The sequence below is a fragment of the Triturus cristatus genome, chromosome 7 (assembly GCF_964204655.1).
Source record: "Triturus cristatus chromosome 7, aTriCri1.1, whole genome shotgun sequence".
Classification (NCBI taxonomy): domain Eukaryota; kingdom Metazoa; phylum Chordata; class Amphibia; order Caudata; family Salamandridae; genus Triturus; species Triturus cristatus.
In genome coordinates this window covers 1,629,597,576-1,629,615,617 of record NC_140590.1, presented here as the reverse complement: position 1 = coordinate 1,629,615,617, position 18,042 = coordinate 1,629,597,576, and the positions used below count along the sequence as shown (strand labels likewise).

Here is an 18,042-nt window from a genome sequence, read left to right as displayed (position 1 = left end):
GGAAGTATCTTCGATAGCCAGTATGGCCAGTGGGAAGAGCTTGATCTCTTTCATGTGTAATAGTTACAACATTAGCATTGCGCTCTATAATTGCGGCAAAATAAAATATCGATGTTAATTATTTTGTACTTTTAACAGATACTTTCTTTTAATCCACATGGCCAAAAGGAATTTCGAAATTGCAACAACAAAAAGTGGATTCATATCGGATTGAGAATTCTATAAAATTGGCGAAATTCCCTTATTCCCAAATTTTTGCAGAGTTGTAGGATCCATTTAGACCTAGACTGTTTGTATGCCAGACAAAAAATTAATACATGAATCTCTGATTCCTCCTCCCTGCGACATCCAGGACAAAGACTAGGCAGGTCCCCTACCCACTTATTTGTTTTTACCAGAAGTGGAAGGGTTCCAAACCTAAATTGGAGGAACAACTTCTTGGCTAGCACTGGCTGTATTATGTCTAACACCTGCTCAAACTGGTAATCTAACTTCAGATCCAGGAAGGCATAGGTTAGACTATTTGCTCTGGTAGCCCCAATTAGTTTATTCAGCTGGTACTCTTTCAATTATCTTGCCAAACAGTTTTTGGAAGTAGTTAGACACGATTCTTCCGGTGCATCCCATAGATGCCCCCTTCCCATGTCGCGCAAAGAGTCCCTCACAAAAGACAACCAGGGTATACATCTAACAGCGCCCGATATAAGCATTACCACTTTGAGTTCCTCCCTGTAGTGTCTCAACTCTGGCGAGCTCCATAGTCGACGCCAGTAAAGCAATAGGCGACTCGAAATCAGATCCACCACTGGGCGGATACCCAAGTCCATTCTCAAAGGAACTAGCGGGGTACTTACTGGAAGCGCCATGATTTGCCTAATGAACTAATTTTCAGTTACGGTCAATGCATGCATTGGGCAATGTCCCCAGAGTTCTGCCCCGTATAATGAAGCCGACCGCGCTTGCACTCTATATATTTCAAGCGGGGGACTTATGATCTTTTGGGTACAACTATTCTGACCTTTCAATATACCACCTATTGCTTGGGTTAGTTTCAGGTTCGCCCTGTCGATTTGGGTACCCCAACCCATTTTGTCATTTAGGGAGACACCCAGGTATTCAAAGGTCTGAACCCGCTCTAGAGGTATATTATTAAAGTTGGGAACAGGGAAGTTAGTATGAGCTGAATTAAAAGCCATATATTTAGTTTTGTTTATATTAACCACAAGATTCCTTTTTTTGCAGAACCCGCTAAATTCATTTAATAGTCGTTGCATCCCCTTCGGGGACTTCGAGAGGAGCAGGGTATCGTCCGCAAACATTAGTGCAGGAAACTTGCGAGACGACAATTTGGGCGAATCCAGATCCTTTGCGGCCAAGAGGTCATTAACTAGGCCGTTTAGGAAGAGGGAGAAAAGAGTAGGAGCAAGAACGCAACCTTGCCTCACCCCCTTACCAACAGGGAAGGGGGCTGTCAGTTGACCATTCCTGCCAAATCTAACTCTGGCATATGTGCCCTCGTGGAGGCGTTTGAATTGGAGACATAAAATAAGTAGGGTGGAACTCCCATGTCCAGCAGGATCTTCCACAGCTGGTCACGGTCAACCAGGTCAAACGCAGATTTTAAGTCCACGAAGGTAAGGTATAGACTCCCTTTTTCCAAGACCACATGTTTCCAGTATATTAGCTGCAGTCTAAATAACTGGTCAATTGTTGAGATCTTGGCGCTAAAGCCTGCTTGCAGCGGGGTCAGGGCATCCGAATCTTCAATCCAATCCTGCAATCTCGCCAGCAAAACCCTCCCAAAGATTTTTTGGGACAAATCTATAAGGCTAATAGGCCTATAGTTCGCTGGTTCGATCGGCTAGCCCTTTTTAAAAATTGGAACAATCTCAGCGCCAACCCATGTTGCTGGTGCAGGTAGGCCATACAAAATTGCATTAACTAGTGCTAATAAATATGGGGCCCAAACTACTTGTTCACTTTCATATAAATCCCCGGGAATTCTATCCAGTCCGGGGGCTTTATTTGGCTGGAGTTTCGCGAGGGCAGAGGTAACCTCGCTCATAGTGCATAGGGGAATATCGCAGACGGACTCAGGAGTGGAAGGGGAGGGCAACAGCTTCACCGCACTTACATTGTTAAGGGGACTGGAGTAAAGTTCCTTAAAGTGCTGGTGCCATATATCCTCATCGATGTTAGGATCAATGACAGTCCTACCTTCGGCTTGGCCATGATGGACCAAATTCCCAAAACTTCTACTGTCTTTTAGCTCCAAAGCCATTTTAATGTTTGACCATCTCTAGGTTTCCCACTCTGCCTTTGCACTTGCTGTAATTTTTTTTTTTTTAAACCTGGCATCCCGAATATTCTTCCTATCGGCCTCTTAGAGAGTTCAGCAAAAGTTGTTTTGCCTCTCTACAACTCTTATTAAACCATGATTTTCTATCCCTTAGAAGTTTAGGTTTATTATTAATAAAAACATTACTAGAAAAAAAAACAGAGAGAGCCTGTACCATCTCTTGATGGATTCTCCCGGCATTGCTGGCACTATTTGGAATAGGAAAGTGTTGCGCTTCAAGGCTGGCCTGATCTAGAAGGGGTATAATTTGGGCAGTGCATCCCTCGAGTGGATAATTTTTGTCCATCTGATTCGCCTCCCTCCATTAACCACCGCAAATTTATTTCAGTTAAACATTTCGGGATTTTGATCATGGAACCCCATCTGAAATTTTAATGTTAGAACAAGGGGGTCATGGTCACTCTCATTGCGTATTTCAATACCAAAATTCAGCACACTATGCCAGAGTTCTACGCTGATCAAGATATAATCAATCACTGTTACCCGATCTGGCCTCTTGAAAGTTGGTCGGCCGGGATTATCTCCCGGAAACCGTCCATTACAGGCCCTTAATGAAAAAGTCAGGGTTGGAGAAGTCAACTGGAGAGCCAGAGGGGTCCAAAGCTTTGTCGAATACATTCTAGGAGCCGGTATCGACCAGGTGTCGTCTTCCTCGCTAGTTATAGATTGGATATTGTCCTCGACGGGTTCAAAATGGCAGTTAAAATCTCCGCCATTTAAAAAGTTTGTGGTTCCTGCTAATGAATTCAAGAGATTAGAGAGGAGGTCTAGGGTACGTGAAGTCCCACCGTAATTCACAGGGCGGGAGTAGACATTTATAATCGTTAAATGGGGTAATTTGCAATGTGTCAAAATTATGCATGTTATATCGGGAGAGTATGTATCCACACGTTTGATCTGATAGCCTAGATGGGAAGCTACCCATATACATAGTCCCCCCGATGGTCTCCCTTTTGGTCCCTTTGCGGCCGCCTCACAATACGCCACAAACCCTACCCTATTATTGGGGATTTACGGCCCATGTCTCCTGGAATAAACAGATTTCGTGTGAATCAATATAATCCCCCCAATCTGGTTCATCTAGTTTGGAGTTTAAACACACAAAGTACTGGCACAGTGTAGCAAACATTTATTTTTGTTCTGGACTAAGTGGAGGAAGTGTATTTTACCACTGACCCCCCATGCTCAATATATTATATAGAGTCACCCCGTCCCGAATGCTACAAATTAATAATTGTAAAAATCAATATAGTCAAAGTAGAGAAACAGAATAAGAGAGAAAGTGAAGTCAGTCCAAAGATAAAGTAACTCTACACACACCCTCAAATAATGAAGAAGTGAAAAATGTGTAGAGAGAGAGAGAGTACCTCACGTGCGCACCACCAGAGGAGCTACTGGTTGGTTCTCACCAGCTTGCCCACGTCAGTTTCATCATTGGTAACTCTCTCTCAAGGAAAAAAGGGTGTGTAGTATCCACTGAGACAACACAAAACACAGGACAGTGTAATGTGAAAACAAAAAAGACACATAAACTGTGCAAACAAGGACAGAAAAAGGTGGGGGAGGGGTAATAGACTCTCAAGTAATGATTTATTCTGGTTAGGAGTCTATCCCTCTCTTTAAAAACACAGCATGTTGCATACCTTGATAATGATGGCCGTCATTATCAAGGTATGCAACATGCTGTGTTTTTAAAGAGAGGGTGTGTGTAGAGTTTCTTTATCTTTGGACTGACTTCACTTTCTCTCTTATCCTTACACTGCTGCCAGCACACTGCTGCCAGCAACAGGCGTAGCACCAACCAAAAAGCCCTTTAAGCCCTTTAAGTGCCTTTAAGCACCTGTAAGCACCCTGCTGGCCCTCTGCTGCTCCCGTTCAAAATCCGAACCTAAAGGCAGCCCAACCACCCCCCCCACCCCCCCCCCCCCCCCTCCAGCCCTGCCCGCACTCACAGCACTTCTCTCAAGACGACCTACAGCGGGTTTGCCTGTAGTTTTGCGGACCAAGACGGACGGAGAGGAGAGGTGCGCAGCTGCAGCTTCCTGGTGTGAATCCTGTGATTGCTGCTGCTGAACGGCTGTCTCCCGCTTCTGCCTCGGCGTCTTTGGCGTCCTCTCCGCGGCTGGTTCCCGCTTCTGTTTGGTGTCTTTTGGCAGATTTTTGCCCACAGCGGGATTGGATTCTTAGACCCCTGCGGGTGCCTGGGGGCGCGGGTGCCGCAGGGGTCGGACCGCAGCTAATCGCAGTTCTGCTTCCGTTCCCGCTCTACTGCTTCCGCTCCCGACTTTCCGCTGATCCGCTCCCGACTTTCTGCCTTATTAGTTTGTCCTCTCCTTTCACCAGCTGACCACTCTCCTCTCACACATCCGCGCTCTGCCTCTCGCCTATCACATCAGTGCATTCAATTGTGAAATGAATAAAAATCTGCAGAAAAAATGTCATATTCATAAAAATATAAAAATTATTCATTAAAATGGCCCACTTAACAGGTTATAAAACACTATACAAAGTTAATTAAAACAATCCAACCTCTGCACCATTACCTTATCTAATGCAGTACATCCACTAAATCACTTCATTTTCTACACTGATCAGTGCTTTCTTTGTACGGATGACCTTTGCAAAGAACATGGCTACATGGTAGCAAACTGTCTCATCCTTAAGATCATACATATACTGAATGATCTCATGGTAGTTGATAATTCTTTTTTTTTTTAAGTGTTTTAAGATATTGCTTTCAGTATGCCAAGTAAAATCAGAGAAAAAGTGCTGTGTGCTAGGTCGACTGTTCAGATCTATCACCACAGGGGCAGTTTTGAGTCAAAGTGTGGAAATCTGAAATAATTTCCGTGAGCATAAGCTGAAGCCATCTTGGTTGTGGCATCCATTTTGTTGGCTTTGTAATTCTCCCATCCTTTGCTGCTCATCTTTTCCCTGCCTGTGCTGTCTATTTTAGTTGACTTCCTGACTCAGCTAAAAGCAATGTGCATGTTAAGAGTTTGTAGCTGTCAGAACACCTGGTCTCAGACTCAACTGTCAATCATTTACTGCTGCCATAAGCACTCCTGCTCCCCCTCCCACTTTGCTGCCTAAGTGATCTCCCATTTGCCCAAGTTTTTCGGTAACTATTCCTGTGTAGGCCTGTACCTTCTATTTGTATCCACATGCTTACCAGTGCCGAAAAAGCTGTATATAAGGCCTGTGTTCTGTGACTTCAATGTACTACCTCAGGCAGCACTTGAGAGTGCTGTGTGGACTTAGTCCCACTCATGAGTTATTAATAAACTTGTTATTTGAATTCCATCTTCAGTGCCAATCTCTATTTTGTTGGTCTAAGGACCCCTGGACAAGATAAGGGTGACCCTTGCACCGGTGTGCTCATTAAAAGGCACATTTCCACAAAAGGACCCCATCATTCCTTCTTTGGAAATGATCCATGCGATGAATGATAAGGAAACAAAAACAAGTTAAAAGATATCTGTGGTAGATGTTACGGATTAGATTAATATACGATTTACATTCAGGCTGATCCGTTCAGTGCCAAATATCTTTCCACCGTTACCTTATATTGATCAGACAAAATCCTTTTCTCTTGACAGATTTAAATATATACTCCTTAAGAGCCCTTTTGGAGAGACAGATTATGTCCTCTGGGTGTACCCTCTCTGTCTGTCCAGACTCCCTCAGTGTGTTTTTAATATACCTTAACCAAGGGATTTAATATGCCTGGTCAAGTCCTAAAATGACTTGTATAATAGTTCTAGTGATGTGTGTCTCTTTTTTGGCCCATACTGAATGCCATAATAAGATGGGTTTAGCTCCTGTCGTATCTTGTAAAAACACAACTCACTATGAATAATGGTATCCAGTATTGATTGGGGTATGCCTAGGAGTCTTCTAAGACACTTATTCTCCTGTATTTGGATTGCTCCTCTACTTTCCAGATTCTAGCACCATATGTTAAGGCTGAAACCGATTTAGCATTATATAGGGTTAACATCTCTCTGATCGGCTTGGAGCCTAACTTGGAGGCAAACCTAAATATGCCTTCATTATTTCTAGACATAATGGAAGTGCACATTTCCCTATGATGCTTTCAGCCCCCATTTGAACAAAACTGTATACCTAAATAATTACAATTGTTTGTGCTTTGTATTTATTCCCCTTGATATAAATTGTGTTAGTTCTTCCTCTTGTTTGGCCACAACTCATAGTGTAGGTTTTCCTTAAGTTAATTTTCAAATCTTTTCCTTCAATATAGTTGGTAAAGGAATTAATCAGGTTTTTCAGGTTTTCGCGGTTAACGCCAAAATGGCCGTGTTGTCGGCATTTAAAAGTATGGGTATTTGTCTTCACCAATCCACTGGAGTTTGTCGTCTACTCAATTTATATATAGTGATAAGAAGAAGGGCGCCAGCACACACCCCTTCCAAACCTCTCTCTCTATATTTAAAAATGATGTTAATTCTCCTTCGTCCCAAATCATGCATTGGCAGTTAAGTTACTGTACAGGTATGCTAGGAGCGAAATTAATACTTTGGGACCCCCCAGTAGATCCATACATTCCCATAGTTTGTTGTGATTAGCCAAATCGGAAGCACAACTTAAATCTACAATTCACATGTGCAGGGAAACCTCTTTAGCCATGATGTATCACCCCTTCAAAAGGTTCAGGTTAAGCAACTGCTCAACCGCCCCAGGGCTTTCCTAAACCCATATTGGGCATTTGTTAAAATGTCATTTTTTTCGGTCCAAACTTCCAATCTCTCTAAAATGATCCTCCCCAATAATTTGGCTGAAGAGTCAAGCAGCAAGATGTGCCGGTAATATTTTGAGTCGTCCCTTCTTGAAAATCGGAAAAATAATTGAGTTTTCCCACAGTGGGGGTATGTGTCTTGCTCCTGTTGCGTTTAATACCTTGGTCATGAAGGGGGCATAGAAGGCAGGTTCAGACTTGTAGGTGTCCATTGGAACCCCATTGGATCTTGGGGCCTTCCCCTTTGGTCTTTTATTCATTGCCCTCGCTACCTCCTTCAAGGTAAAAACCATAACGTTTGACGGAATTGCCATAGGAGTCCTAGTCCCTTCACCTACTTTACTGGTGTGAGAGAAAACTGTACCAAAGTGCTCCACCCACTGTGCAGGGGGAATTGAGGATTTCAAGTCGAGTCCTAACCCCTCAGAGAACAATGGTGTGTTAATAGTTCTCCATAAGTGTGCTTTCTTTAGTCTCTGCAACTTGTTCTAAATTCTCCAAGGCTTCTGCTTGCAATTTTTTCTCTCTATTACTTATTGCCTTCTTATAACTGAGTCGAGCTTCCCGAACAGCCATGTGGTCCCTAGGACTCAATTGTAATAGTTTTATAAGATCATATCGGGCCTGGGAGCATGGGTGGTTAAACCAACTTTTATTTTCCCTCCTTTTGCCCTTTGAATTACTCAGCCAATCTGATTATGCTGCATGCGGGTGGATTAATTTTTTTCATGGGACTTGGTAGGCGATTACATCGGACAGATGGGCCTTGGACATTGTCAAAATGTGTCAAACCTTGGAATTTGTACAAAGTCCTACAGATCATCCACTGAAGAGGAGATACACAACCATCTATCAGAATTAAAAGAGGAAATACATTTATTTTGCAATGGCACGATAGAATATGTCGCCTGTGCCACAAGCAGGAAGGATTTTACTCCAGATTCTTTCTTTTGTTCAAAAAGTCTGCAGATTGGTATCCAACTTTGGATTGAGGAAACTATACCTGAAAAAAACAGGAATTTTGATGGTCACGTTACAGAAAGTTTTCTCTTTATCGAGGAAAATGATTTCTTGGCTTCAGTAGACTTAGAGGATGCTCATTTCAACATACCAATCCAAAAATAGGAAGTGCTTGCACTTCATGGAAGATGGCTTTCATTATCAGTTCAAAGTGCTCCCATTTGGGCTGAAATTGGCACCACGAATATTCACCAAGTATAAGCCCCCTGTAGCCCTTAGCCTGAGGTTGTCAATTTACTTTTATTTGGACGATTGGCTGATCAAAGATCCTTATGTTCAGGCATGAAAGGTGGTTCAAAATGAAACTGGATCTTGCTCTGAATGTGAACAAATTTAGCTTTGAATCTATGCAAAGAATTTTCTTGAGAGTAAGAATTGTCTGTATAAAATAAAAGCATTTCTTCAAATGAAATAAGTCTAAAGCTTCCACAATTGGCCTATCATGTTCAGTCTCAAAACACAGTGACTAAAGAAATCTGAAAATGTTTCTGAGTTCTATGCCATCATGCATGCAGTTAATTTCACAATTTTGCCCAAGGTTGAGACCAATTCAAGAACAACCAAATGCACAATGGTGTAACAAAGATAGACATTGGGACGACAAGGTCACTGTAATGGAGATAATGAAAAGATAGCTTACCTAGTGGACAGTAAAAGATAACTCATTAGGTGGTCAGTCATTGATACCTTCAAATCCACAAGTGTTCTTGACAACAGATTCATCTTTGCTGGAGTGAGGGGTTCATTTGGAGGACGTGCGTGTAAGCGGATAATGGTCTGAACTGTAAATCAAACTTAATTTAAATCTCTGAGCACTTAGGGTGGTAAGATTGGGCCTGAAAGCCCTTTTCTTCCAACTGAGAAATGTGTAGGTGTTGATTTGAACATTCAGTACCACAACAAAGTACTAAATCCACAAACTGGAAGTGTAGGACCTCTCTCCCATTATAATTATTATCAATGGAAGCCCAGAAACTTTAGCTTTAGGCCTTAGAAAACAATGTGTGTGTAAAATGCAGATCATGTGCCAGGGCTGGAGAATGAATGTGCAGACACTCTTCGCAGTCGAATATCATGGAATCATGAATTGTGGAGTAGACAGCAGAGAGCAGAGTCTAATTTTTTCTTGATGTGGGGACTCCAAATTCCGATCCGTTTGCAGCTTACCACAACTAATAATGTCCGTTGGTGCAAGCATTGCCCAGCATTCCAAGGGTAAGCATTCTTAATAATTTGTACAGGCAAGCTCATATAGACCTTCCATCCTATTCCTCTAGCACCCTGAATAAGCTGCACGGTGAGAAGATAGTCCTGTCGGGTAATACTGATAGCTCCAGCATGGCGATGGTAGCACTGGTATTTAGAACGTTGGAAAATGTCTGTTCAGACCCATCTGCAATTCAACCCAGATGCTCTTCTTCTGTCACGGCTCAATGCTTTGAATCTACACCAAGAGCTTCACTACTTACGTGTTACAGCTTGGCTCCTCAGACCTAGACTGTTGTGAATTACATATTCTGGGAGATTGTCGTCCAAAGAGCTTGACTTCCTATGGAATGAAACTGAACAGTTTTATATTTAGGCTCATTTTAAAATCATAGAGCCACTGAACAGGGTTGTCTTACCACTTTTTACCTCTACTTTTGCATTTAACGTATTCAGGCTGCCTTAATCTTTGGCGAGAGTGCACTGAGTAGCCACCTCCCATAATGTAAGAAGACTTGACTGGCCTTCGCCATTCTCAAGAAGAAGTATTAAAGAGTTGATGAGAGGTCTATTTAGATCTTTGTCGCCAGTGACAAGAATTATTCAAGCTGGAAAAAAAAAACAGTTCTGGCTGCACTGATAAAGTCTCCATTTGAGCCTGTCCACAAATCTGCAGATCATCATTTATCCTGGAAGACAGCCTTTTTATTGGCTATTACCTCTGCACGATGAGTGAGACACGTATTGTTAAAGATTAAACTCGATGCCTGTTAGTTTGCCCTGGCTAGAGGTAAACAGGAACATTCATATGCATACTGCACATAAGACCTATTCTCCTAAAATGTTGAACAACCTGAAAGCAAACAGCAAATTAATTGTTCTTGGGGTTTAAAGAAGTGAACTGGCCTATCCGATTCCCAATCAGGTGGAGAGCTGCAATTCACATTGACAAGCATGCAGAGCAAAGTGCCAGGAGATGTTCAGGCCTGGTAGTCACAGGACAGGAGACAGAACCACTTCACATTAAATCAAGGTTTTCAGTAGTTTAAGTGACGTATCTAGCAACAGCGGTTAATGAGCCTACAGTCTCTTTACCGTCATGGGCTACAGTAGAACGTAGGATTCTACTGACCTCCACATCATCAATGGCTGGACAGTGATCTCACGAGGTTTAGTGGTTGCTGAGATTCAGATGACACCACCACTTGACATAGCTTGTTAGTTTTTGATCACCAAACGTAAGTGACTTTCTTATTGGTTCACAAGTGACTATATTTAGTCTTGGTTCATGCTACTTTTTGAAACAAGTGGTTATGGTTTTTGGCCACTAGTTGACATGAGCATTTATGATTTTTTTTTACTAATTCAAACAGCTTGCCACGTGGGTCTTTAAGTAATGCGATTTGGCATGGTAGGCTTTTAAGACTAATGCCTCATTTCAGGGATATCTAGTCACATTACTTCTCACTGCTATGTGGCCTCATTACCCCCATCATGCTCAATCAAGTCACAGCCAAAGGACCTTGTTGCAATGGGTATATTCATATTTAAGAAGAGTATACAGGCACATGCATCAACCACAAAACCGGTCGCAAACGGGCAGATTCTCAGAATCTGCCCCTTTGCGACCGGTATTTTTGCATTTGGGATGCATCATCCCAAATGCAAAAATCGCAATTTAAGGAATCTCAAAATAGTGATTCCTTAAATAGCGATTGCATTTAAGGAATCCCTAATTGAGATTCCTTAAATGCAATGCATTAAAGTTTAAAAAATAGCGATTTCGCTACTAGCGGGAGCAAATTACCATGAAGCTGGACTTCATGGTAATTTGCTAAAACTGAGAAAAATGCACTTATTTGCATTTTTCTAAGTTTCATGTTGCGCACACACATGCCCTTAGAGCATGTGTGTATGCAACATGTGTGCAGAGTTCAAATACATGGGTGCAATAGGGTGTCATTTTGACACCCTTGCACCCTAGAAATTGCGGGAGCAATTTGCGAGTACCTACTGGTACTCGCAAATTGCTCCCGCAATCTCCAATGCATTCCTATGGGCCTGGAGGCCCATAGGAATGAATGGGAAGCCATTCATTAATTGCGACTCGCAATTTGGGAGTCGCAATTAATGAATGTTAAGGAATCGCTATTTTAATAGCGATTCCTACATTCATAGGCTTTTGCGAGTCCTTAATTGCGATTCCTTAATATTCGCAATTAAGGACTCGCAAAAGCTTTTCTTGATGCATGTGCCTGATAGTGCTTTAAAAAGGATTTGTGTATCGCAATAGCCAATGTAATGATTATCTAAACTGTGATAGGTTCACTTGTTACATGTGATGTCAGCTTCTGGTGACACAATACATACGTGTGACTCTGATGCCTACATGCAACATTGGAAGGAAGCACAGGTTACCTAGATCATGTCAGATTGATCTTGTTGGTGCAGGGTATCTACTCTGTGAGAGCTGATTGTGAAACATAGCAGTGAAGAGAAAGGGCTCCCTCCACATTAATATGTCTGAAGACTCTTGAAACCCCCCTTCACCATATCCAACATTCTCTTATTCCCCTGAATGTTTTGCCCCACTCACATCTTTTACTGCAAACCTTCATCAATATATCTCAAGGTAATGTGCACGTGTTAAACACTATTTTTTTTATAAATCAAAAACTGTTAAGGAGGTTGGACCAATATTTGTGACTTCCCCAACATAGATGGATGGTGTAGAAAAACCTTTACCAGTCCTCTTATGCTAATGAGGAGCCACTTATGGCAGAGGGGGAGGGGAAACATGTGCCCAATTTGTACTCCTTTGTAGGAAACGTCAGCCAGTATTCAACAACCTTTTTTGTTTCTTTGCAGATGGATGAAACATTGGCCAGCATCTAATAGTCTTTCTCTCTTCTGCAGGAACAGGGAGACCAGCCGTGATGAATTCATATTCTACTCGAAGAGGCTGATGAGGCTGCTGATTGAACATGCTCTGTCTCTGCTTCCATTCCGGGTGAGTGAATTATACCCAGGCTTGGGTTTGCGACTTACATCTTTTGCTGGCTATGGTGTCTGGGTTACATTACGCACTATAATGGGTGTGTGAGCTATACTATGTGCTATTCTACGTGTGTAGGTTCCATTATACTGTGGTCCATGTGTGCAAGTTACATTGTGAGCTGTTTAAAGTGTTTAAGTTACAGTATGCACAGTTATGGGTGTACTAGTTACACTAAGCGTTTTCTGGATACATGAATTATTATAAGCTCTGTTTATACTAGGTTTGATATGCTATGTGCTTTTCACAGGTGTGTTATGGGTCCTCCCTTTTACGAATGAGTTCTACACCTACAATCTAGTCCAGTCAGTACCAGTGGCATTTACTCAGTGTCAACCAATTAGGTGCACATTTACACTCTTAGGTCTTCAATATCCACCAGTTGTGCACTCACTCAACTCCACGGACAGGAGCACACTCACTCTGATACCACCACAGTCTTACTTTATGAACACACTCGACCTCCTATCTCTTTGCTCTCTCACATGTTCCCAAGCTCTCTCCATCTGTCTCACACGGCAACGTCCTCACTCCATCTCTGCTGACAACCACACACTTGTCTTTGGCTTATGCATACTCTCTCAGCCCATAACTCTGACGTAGACAATGATCTGTAGCTCTCTCTCTATGAAACACATAGACCATCCCCATGACTCATACTAACCTGTACTGCATCTCATTCCCCCACAGACTTCATCGACTTGGCTGGCTTAGACCCAAACTTGAATATTCTGTGTGTGCACATACTCACATAAATACACATAAATACACACACCTGCACATATACATAGTTCCAATACTTTTAAAGTTTTCAAAATTGCCTGTTCTGCTTTACTGATGCACCATACTTAATTCCTCAGACCTGCACAGTTCAGACGCCACAGGGACAGGATTATGAAGGAAGGCTGTACCACGGAAAACGAGTGAGTACCTCACACACAATTTTAAAGCACTTGTGAGTAGAGATTGGGGTATTAACTAGGTATTTGTGTTGAGCAGGAGGGGGATCACAGATTCTTGAAATGAATTGGGCAACAGACCTGGAGCCAGCATTCCTCGGTTCAGAAATAGGGCACAGGGATATTGTTCCTCAATTTGATAACGGATTGAGGAATTGGAGGCTAGGCATAGAGTCAATATTCCTGGATCTTAGTGTAGACCAGGCCCATTTTATGGTGGTCTGGAAGATTTCTGGTTGCTTCAGGAAGCCACAAATATTTTGCTGCAGTATTTTGCATTTAGGCTCAAAAAAGGTTAGATTTGAATACAAATGTGTCTTTAGGAAATTGCTCACATCATCAGCACATCAATACAAAACATCTAGGACCGGAAGTGCATCTCCACAATTCCGCAGGCACATCTCCACAATCCAGCAGGCACATCTCCACAATCCCACAAGTAGATAGTGGGATCTGCAGCATGGAAATACTCACTGGTGTAAGAACTTTTAAAGAGATCTAACAGATTCTTCTCCAGTTCACAAGTTTCCTTCAACTTGAAGCTGGATGGCCAGGTTAAATTCATCAACCTCCCCTTCCATTAGAACCTGTACAATCCCACAACAGACTGGGTCCTCCACCAGTGCAAGACCAGCACAGTCACAGCAAAAGTGCGTGTGTCATCCAAGTGGTATGGCCAGACTTCCTCTCTTCCATCCAGTGAAGTCTTTCCAGTCTTTCAGGGCTATGGAATCTATTCGACCCAAGTCCCCAGCTGAATGTTCTTCCTCTGTGAGTAGTAGGGAGGTAAAGAGGAGAGGCTTCAGGAGGAAGAAAAAGCTGCAATCCAGGCTTCAGCTGAGGCCATAAAGTCTCAGTGACTTCCCTGTGGATCTGCATCACAACTAGCCACAATCTCAGGAGCCCCAATCCCAGGTTGTATTGAGAGGATTTTCCTTCCACTACCACCACTGAACTCGGAGAGCCATAGATCCATGGGTATTCTCACTCGTGAAGTATGGCGTTGCTCTAAAGGTGTCAAAGCCTCCACAATCCAGGCTTCCTGAGCCTCCATTAAGCTTCTCAAGAACTTTTGCAGTAGTAAGAGAGAGGCTTCTTGTTTTAAGAACATCAGATCGGTCCCACCACTAAAAATGGGGCTGGAATACTACTCTTACTGCCATCTTTGGGGAAAAGACAGGATCTTTACAGTCTAAACCAGTTCCTTCCCCTTCAAAAGTACAAAATAGTGTCTTTGGTTGAGGTAGAGAAAGCTGTACTACTATATATTTTCAGTAGACCTTTTGGAGAACCTACCTACATTCACCTGTTCTGAAGGAGCTCAGAATGTGTGTCTGATTCACAGGGGGAAACCAACTCAAGGAGTATAGAGCACTACCATTTTGACTCATTGCCACTCCTCTGGTCATTACCAAGATTCTGTCCCTGATGGAGGCCTTCCTGTGCTAGCAGAATTGTTTATTGCTACCCATACCTAGTTACTGTGTTGGCAGCATCCTTGGAAAGTTTGGTGTCTGCATTGATCCTACCAGAAGACACCTTTTGCAAACTTGAATTATCAGTGCACTACTCACAATAATTTCTGATTTTATTCAGAAGGATATAGTTCACATGGGCGATTTTTGGTTCCAGAATAGCAAGGTCTTCCCTCCTCAGGAGAGGTTTATGGTCATCAATCAGTGGGCTTTCTGCATTATCAATAATATATGGTGCCGTACGTTTTTTTGACTGATACCATGATAATCTAGTGGTCCAGAGGCTTCTTGGAGTCCAAGCTCCTACAGAATGCTGTATCTCATGCCAAGATCTACATATGCCTCCTAAAACTGTGTGTGTGGACCACTGAGACCAGATAAAATAAGACCAGATGAAGCACATACCAGTTGACCTATTCCTGGTTCTGACCTTGGAATTATATGGACACCCACCTTCTTGGGGGATGTACCTTCTGCATGCTCTGTAGACAGCTCATAGTGTGCACTGACTCCTCAGAGGACAGGTGAAGGCACATTCCTGGGTGCCTTATGGGTTGGATTTCTCCATGGAATGTTCACTGACACAATGAAATCCCAGCAAAAGGTTTACATATGGCATCTCCCTACCACACCCTGGTCCACCTTTATTGTACCCATTTTGTTTGTTCATGAAGACCGTAAACACGCCTTGAGTGAAACAGATATGGGAGTCGGCCTGGACCCAGAGATGGGATTCTTTGTGCCAGGGAGCTGACCACATCTGTTTCAGGTCTCGTTTTTTCAGTCGTGATCCCATACCCTTACGTTTTTGCCTTGCACCGTAGCATAGAGGCATACCAAACGTAGCCTGGGCTAACAAGACTGTTGAGAGGCAACTAATGGGTCCGATGGATTTGCTGCCTCTGGTACCTTAATCTAGATCTCACTTGACTGATGCACAAGTCTTGTGAGCGATTGGAATCTTTTAACGTAAACCTACCTAAGTAGAGGATGGCAGTCTTAGTGGCCATAACATCAGACAAGATCATAAGCTAGCTTCTGGCTTTATGCGCACTTGATCTCTTCACTATGTTTCACAGAGACAATCTCTTAATTCCAAATGAAAGTATTATCAAAGTTCTTCTTTAATAGAGATATTGTTATTCTGCGTCTCTGCCCATGTTCCTTATGCATCCTTGGCTGCACCAAGTTGTGCGGGTACACCAACTACTCGGAACCTTTTTGGGCAATGATTCTTGTGGAGCAGAGACTAGGGACACCATTGCTAGATAGATAATGCCATCCATCCATCATTGCTACACGTGTAACCCAACCCTCAACAGGTATCAGGGCACACCTCCGCAACGGTGAGGCAGCATTGATAGGATTCTCCCAGTATGTGTAACCTAGGGTTAGAATGAAATATTTTTATACAAAATGCAGCCTATTTTTTTAACTTGGTTCATGGGAGTCAGAGGCACTCCCATTGAGAAATACAGTTAGGACTATAGAGATGGTAGGGAATACTGCTTGAGTGGTGTACACATGTAGGAATTGTGTGTCAAAGTATAGAAGGGGGTGGAGTAATCAAGGACAATAGCCTGTGCAGGGGTCCTGGGCAAGTACACGGATGATCCGAGCAGTACATAAACAGTGGATAGCGACATGGATGGCAAGGAGAATTTGGATAGTAATATGGGAATCCAGAGATTATAGGCAGGGTACCGACTGAATGACGACCCATGGATGGTGCATGGGAAGCATAAGAACAGTAGGGTCAGAGAGGAGTAGGATGTGGAATATGAGGAGGAAGTCTGAATGTGAGATAGAGTATAAAAAGTGTTATTAAACCAATGTGCCACTGTTCCCCCATCTTTCACCCCTCTTATGAATAACAGATCACCGGAGTCTCCATCCTCAGGGCAGGAGAGACCATGGAGCCTGCGCTCAGAGCTGTGTGCAAGGATGTTCGTATTGGAACCATCCTCATCCAGACCAACCCTAACACTGGGGAACCAGAGGTAAGAATAATCTACAAACTCACGGGAAAGCCAGAACATAAGCGATCTTCCCCCAAGTGATCCAAGCAGGTGTGACAACTACGAGGGGTAGGGGCAGAGGGAGTCTAACTCCATACCAGACAGTCAGAGGAATGGGGTGTACCTAGCCCCAGGGAAGCTAGAGAAAGGAGAGTGAAATGCATACACATTAGGGAGTCAGTAGTTATGGAAATATCTATTCCATTCACAGTGTTAAGACAGATCAATTGTGGGGTCTATATTCATACCAGTGAGCCAGAGACTAAGAGGAAGTCTGTTCAAATATGATGAAGTTAGAAGAGCACATGTCTCACAACACAGTAAGAAGTTAGATCCAAAGGACTAGACCCTCCCCCCAACAAGGAGCTAGAAGTAATGTTGGAGTAGTCCACCTTACACTGTTCAGACGGAGCTATGATATGGAATCTGCCTACATACCAGATAGCTAAAGGTTGGTGTGGGTTCAATACAGTTATGTGAGAGCTAGAATTAGGAGTGGGGTGTGTTAGCCATAAGGCATTCTACTTAGCTAGGGGTAATTTAGACATCTGTCTCCTTCATACTAGTGAAGATTGAGCTGTGGTGTGTAGTCATACCTGTGAGAGACGTAAATATGGTGTCTATCCTAGTACGCTGGAGCTTGAGTTAAGATTGAGGGTCTACCTGCACACTAAAAAGCCAGATCTGTGGATATGTACTCACAGAAAAAGGAGCTAGCAGTAATGGAGAGTTCTTTCCCCTTCACACCAGTGAGACAAAGCTGTGGTGTGGGGTCTACCTGCATACTAGAGGGTCAGAGATATTGTGGATACTAAGACATAGGATAGCCAGATGTAAGATGAGGGGACTATTCACGCAGTATTGACAATAGGGATAGGTGGGGTACTCACACAAAAGAAAGTCAGATGAAAGCCTTGTGCATGCCAGAGGTAAGGGGCATTTCTCACACAAGAAGCCAGAAGGAGTGGAGTGGAGTGGAAGAATCTGTCTTTCTCACGCTGATGAGATGGAGCTATGGTGGGGAGTCTGTATGCATACAAAAGGGCCAGAGGTATTATTGAACACATACCCTAGGTTGCAGAGGAAAGGGTGATTTACCAACACAGCAGTCTGAGGAAATAGTAAGTGCTTCTGCCCCCATGCACTGGCAAATCACAGCTAAGGAGGTTCTGTCTGCGCACTGGAGTATTGAAT

General features: G+C 43.1%; 1 protein-coding gene across 4 annotated transcripts in view; it reads left to right on the top strand.

The window, feature by feature from the left end:
- Positions 1-18,042, top strand: part of UCKL1 (uridine-cytidine kinase 1 like 1) — a 317,450-nt gene that overhangs the window by 258,849 nt on the left and 40,559 nt on the right. For all 4 annotated transcript variants that reach the window (XM_085619653.1, XM_085619652.1, XM_085619655.1 and 1 more), the window contains exons 10-12: positions 12,258-12,351; positions 13,257-13,319; positions 16,708-16,830. In XM_085619653.1, coding sequence (XP_085475779.1) covers positions 12,258-12,351; positions 13,257-13,319; positions 16,708-16,830 — 280 coding nt within the window. The remainder of the gene's footprint in view (positions 1-12,257; positions 12,352-13,256; positions 13,320-16,707; positions 16,831-18,042) is intronic.